Source organism: Sipha flava, unplaced genomic scaffold, assembly GCF_003268045.1.
Source record: "Sipha flava isolate LNK unplaced genomic scaffold, YSA_version1 17626_pilon_pilon, whole genome shotgun sequence".
In the NCBI taxonomy this organism is placed as follows: Eukaryota; Metazoa; Arthropoda; class Insecta; order Hemiptera; family Aphididae; genus Sipha; species Sipha flava.
This window is the reverse complement of record NW_020272042.1, coordinates 2,373-7,495: the sequence shown is the minus strand read 5'-3', so window position 1 is coordinate 7,495 and position 5,123 is coordinate 2,373. Positions and strand designations below refer to the sequence as shown.

The 5,123-nt window shown below is 26.6% G+C and overlaps 3 protein-coding genes across 3 annotated transcripts in view; all 3 read left to right on the top strand.

Annotated features, from left to right (window-relative positions):
- Nucleotides 1-874: 874 nt before the first annotated feature.
- On the top strand, nucleotides 875-1,638 carry LOC112680264 (the record flags this gene model as incomplete). Its single annotated transcript, XM_025550301.1, has 3 exons — nucleotides 875-977; nucleotides 1,133-1,185; nucleotides 1,252-1,638. Coding segments are annotated over 3 exons (543 nt in total), but the record flags the coding sequence as incomplete, so codon positions are not given.
- A 4-nt stretch (nucleotides 1,639-1,642) lies between these two features.
- LOC112680263 lies at nucleotides 1,643-3,228 on the top strand. Its single transcript, XM_025550299.1, has 2 exons — nucleotides 1,643-2,605; nucleotides 3,070-3,228. Exons 1-2 carry the CDS (start codon nucleotides 1,643-1,645, stop codon nucleotides 3,226-3,228), a joined length of 1,122 nt encoding a protein of 373 aa, XP_025406084.1.
- A 601-nt stretch (nucleotides 3,229-3,829) lies between these two features.
- LOC112680265 overlaps nucleotides 3,830-5,123 on the top strand; it is a 2,787-nt gene continuing 1,493 nt past the window's right edge. The window contains exons 1-2 of the mRNA XM_025550302.1: nucleotides 3,830-3,997; nucleotides 4,513-4,708. Coding sequence (XP_025406087.1) covers nucleotides 3,977-3,997; nucleotides 4,513-4,708 — 217 coding nt within the window. The 5' untranslated portion in view covers nucleotides 3,830-3,976. The remainder of the gene's footprint in view (nucleotides 3,998-4,512; nucleotides 4,709-5,123) is intronic.

Genomic DNA, 5,123 nt, shown 5'->3' with positions numbered 1-5,123 from the left:
ATTTGTAGTTAGAATAATTTTTATAAGTTAAATAAATTTAATTATTTTAAAAAAAAGTCTTAATTATTCCTGACTACACTTCCACACAAGCGTTGACTGAGACGTTGTAACTGAGTTAACGGATCAAACGGTTGGCACGTAACAATATATACTGATCGATTACAATAGATTCACCATGGTATCTTTGTGTATCTAAAGCGCGAACAATAATCTTCCGTGATTCGTACAATCAGGTCCGGACTAAGGGGGGGTGGGCAGAGGGGTCGCGTCCCCAGGGCCCACAATGTTATAGCCCCCCCCCCCCCCCCCGGACAAAAATTAAGAATTCTAAATATCATTGTCACAAAAAATTAAATTAGGTATTAAAAATAATTATATCGTATAATATTAAATAATTAAGTTTAAATATGTTTTTGACGTTTTTGTGGTATTTACAGTATTTCACTATTACCACAGAATAAAGAAATTACAGATATGACAGTGTGTATTTCTATTCTAGATGGTTGAGTTTGATAACCGATAAGATATATCAATAGTTTTGTTATTAATTTATTATGAATTCGAGTTTTTATTGTATATAATCTATTTATAGATTGTTGAGCCTTGTAGCGCGTGTGGAAAATGCCACTATAGTGATTACTCTGACAGAATAATGCATGATAACTAATAATAATACTTATTGTGTTATTTTTTTATTTCGTGATTATTGGTACCTACGTCTTATGAGTGTTGTACTTTTGTTGTGTACTTCTTATTCTATCAAATGACAAGAGTACGCATAAGCTCATAGATATTAGACACATCAACATTTAATTATCTGTACGGGCTATACGAATTTTTTTATTTCATATTTTTAATTTGTAAAATACATGAGTGGATATCAAAAAAGGAAACTAAAAGAAAAAAAAATGAATTGACTGCTGCATTGCCAAAGATAACTGGATATTTTAATAGTAATAATTGCGATTTATTACCAAGTAAGTTATACCTATTTTAAATTTTTAAGCAATATCTATAATATAATATTAATTATATATGTATAATATAGTACAGTGTTGATTTTCTAGTCCATTGTTTTTACCTATATATATATCTATATAAGTGTATTATTCATTGTTTTAACAATTTTCAGTTAATAATGATAAAATTGATTCAACTGCAAATGAGGCAGAATTACAAATACCTGTAAAATGTGATTCTGCTCCTGAATATTAGCAAGAAGTATTAAAGCGTGTAATTTCTGTAATCAAGTTTCTTGCTTCAAGAGGCTTACCATTTAGAGATGATAAAGAAGTCTTCGGTGTAAATAATAATGGTAATTATTTGGGTATTTTAGAACTTATTTCAGAACATGATCCTTTTTTAAAAAATCATATTGAAATGCACGGTAACAAAGGTAGTGAACATCCATCATACCTTTCAAAAACTATTTGCAACGAAATAATTAATCAAATGAATACAGATCTTACTAATCTTATTATAACACAAATAAAAGAAGCCAAGTATTATTCAATCATAATGGATTCCACACCTGATTTATCCAAAACTGATCAAATGGCCATAGTTCTAAGATATTGTACACCAACTAGTGTCAACGAACGACTAGTTGTAGTAGTAGTAGTCCTACGACAATGCTGATAATATGAGCGGCAAGTATGAAGGTTTACAAAGTTATGTGAAAGATAAAAATAATTTAGCTGTCTATATTCCATGTACTGCCCACTCTTTTAATTTAGTTGGTGTGTATAGTGTAGATTGTTGCATTGAAGCTGTGAGTTTTTTTGGATTTGTTCAAATGTTATACAATTTTTTTAGTTGTTCTATACATTGTTGGAAAATTTTAACAGAAAAATTAGAAAAAAATAGTAAAAATCAACTAAGTGTATTAAAGTCGTTAAGTAATACACGATGGTCTAGTCACTTTGATGCTTGCAATGCTTTGATAAAAAATTATAATACCATTATTAATGTATTGGAATTCATTTGCGATAGTAATATTGAAAATGGTGATACTAGACGAGATGCAAAAATTTTATTAAAATCTATATTAAAAAAAGAAACCGGATATTTGGCTATTTTATGGAATGATATATTAGAACGGACCAATAAAACATCTGTTGAACTCCAAAGTAAAATGATTGATCCATTAAAAGCATTTAACCTACTTATATCTTTGAAAAATTATGTGGCTAGTTTAAGAGATTTGTATAACACTTATGAAAATCAAACTACAAAACTAAGTTTAAAATTAAAAAAACATTTTAAAAATGAAGATAATGAAAGACAAATTAAAAGAAAGTGTACAAGTGGATCTCAAAATTCAACTCAGTTAAAAGGTATTGACAAATTTAGAGTAGAAACACATATCATGATTGTAAATAAGTTTGTAACAGAATTAGATAAAAGGATAACTGCATATAACTATGTATCTCAGCATTTTTTATTTATCACTAAGTTAAATATCCAGCCAGATAATGATATTAACTTAAGCTTGGACAATTTCATTACTATGTATAAAGATGACATAGAACCTTCTATAAAAAATGAGTTGGTTCAATTTAGAGAGTATTGGAATCTCAGTAAACCACCATTTGATGCTTCAAATGTGCATAAAATATTAGAATGGTTTGAAGAAACAAAAATAAAAGATGTATTTCCTAATATTTTAATTGCAATTCGATTATACTTAACAATTCCTGTTGCAAATTGTTCTGCTGAACGGGCATTTTCAAAGTTGGCACGCATAAAAAATAAATTTAGAACTAGTCAGACTCAAGAATCCTTAAAATCATTTATAATATTATCTTCTGAACATGATTTGTTACCATCAATTGATTTTCAAGAAACTATACTGACTTTTGCTCGAGAAAAATCAAGAAAAAAATGTTTTAAATAAGAGTACCTACATAATGTATAAATAATTTTTATGAAGTATTTAATAATTATTTTGGTTGAATATAAAAATAACTTATGAACATATTAAATATTATATTATGTGTAATAATTGCAATAATTATTGTTTTAAATTTTTTTCATCTATAACATCTATACAATTTAAAAATATTTTAGGTTATTTATTGTGCTACATTTTTGGTGCCTAATGGGGCCCATTTTAACTATTTGCCCCAGGGCCCATTATTCTATAAATCCGGGCCTGCGTACAATTCGTTAACATCCATCAAACGTATGTCAGAACATTTTACATGTAATGGCTTGTTAATTCGGTAACTAACCACGGCAACGGGTCTATGCGGCATATCTGTTGTATGATTAACTAGTGGATAGCAAAAATTTAGCTTAACCGAACACATATTATAATTTTAAACAATTAATTAATATAATTAAAGCTTTCCCTCTGTGCAATTCCAAGATCTTAACTTTCATGCGTAGTGATAAGTTAACTTACACGAAAACTTCTGTGTAACATCTTTACGTCATCGCAGAGGTGAAAATTTCTTTTTGTGGATACCCACGAGACTACAATTAATGTACATCTAAATTTTGTTAATTTGTAACTTCGCACAGTTATTTCAAATATTATTATCTAGATGTTACAGCGAAATAATTACTTATCGATATCAAATACAGAATGGATGTGATGTTGAAATGTTACATATTTAAAAGTTATATGTAACTACTAAAAATACTGTATTTATTACCAAACATCACATTTGAACATTATATACACTGGGAATTCCCAGATATATTAATATATTAATATATATGGCATTATATATGGGAAGTCCGGGGAAGTCCGATGATAATATCACGCGTACCTATTATTATATATAGTATTAAATTGTCTATTTTTGTATCGTTAATTATGTGAAGTGATATTGAATTTGTAATAATGGTTATATTCAATTACTGGATTGTTAATCTGTGTTAAATAAATGTTCAATGTCCTCTGTCTTCCGAACGCGGATGTCATAGCCGAAGTCCTAGCTGACTCCTGACTAATATATAATAAATTAAAATGGAAACTCCTCAAAGAACTGTAAGTACTAATTACTTATCAAACAATATTTGAATTCATTCTAGACTTAATGTATTACCTATAGTATAAACATATATTTATAAAAGTGTTATTTAGGTAGGTACCTATATGCCACTTTCATAGAATATGAATTGATGCACAGAAATTTAAATATATACTGTATTATATACAGTACATTAAAGGTCAATATTATATTTTATTTATCTAGGCGGGAGATTGTTACTATTTTTTTAAACTTATTCATTACAATTTAATATTAGTAAGTGTTTAAGTTAATACCTTCATTTATTCAATAAAAATAATAAAACCTATACTTACCTAATGATAAATATAGACAGTATAATATAAGTATCCGATAAACACGTTATATTTTGTCAAATTTTATTATTTATAACTTTATAAGTTATAATATATATATATATATATTAATTATGATTGTATACTAAAACGAGTACTTGGACCTACTTAATTTTAATTTTTATGCCATTATTTTGTCTTGTTTGTAATAACTTTAGTGGTTTATGGGTTATTTCGAAGAAGAAAATACATATTCCGTCATTCCTAATAATTGGATTTATCATCAAAATAATGTTGTCTATTGTAAATGGCTCAGAAAACAAAAAGTCACAAAAAACATGTTAATTGATTCTGTAGAACCATCCAATAACTGGTTATTGTATCCTGTTAAGTTCGTGGAAGGCTTTTGTTTCGGTAAGTATAAATAATTAAGTTAACATAAATATAATGTAAATAAAAACCTTGTAGTTATAACACAGTTATTAATCTATTATATGCTATTATAGTGAAGTAATTGGTATTTAGAAGAATATTCTTTTATGATTAAATACTTATTCTGAAATTCCTACTAATATAAAATAGTAATTTTGGTTAATAGTTTTTTTATATTATATTATAAAATTATTTTCAGTCCCTTGATAATTATATTATGTTTGTCCATATAGGTAGTGTAATATTTATCACATATTTTTAATTGTAATCATTATATTTAAAATTTTTATTTCGAAAACACTACCTACATTAATACTTAAAAATATAGGTGCATATTATAATTATTGTATTATATATATATATATATATATATATATATATATATATATATATATAT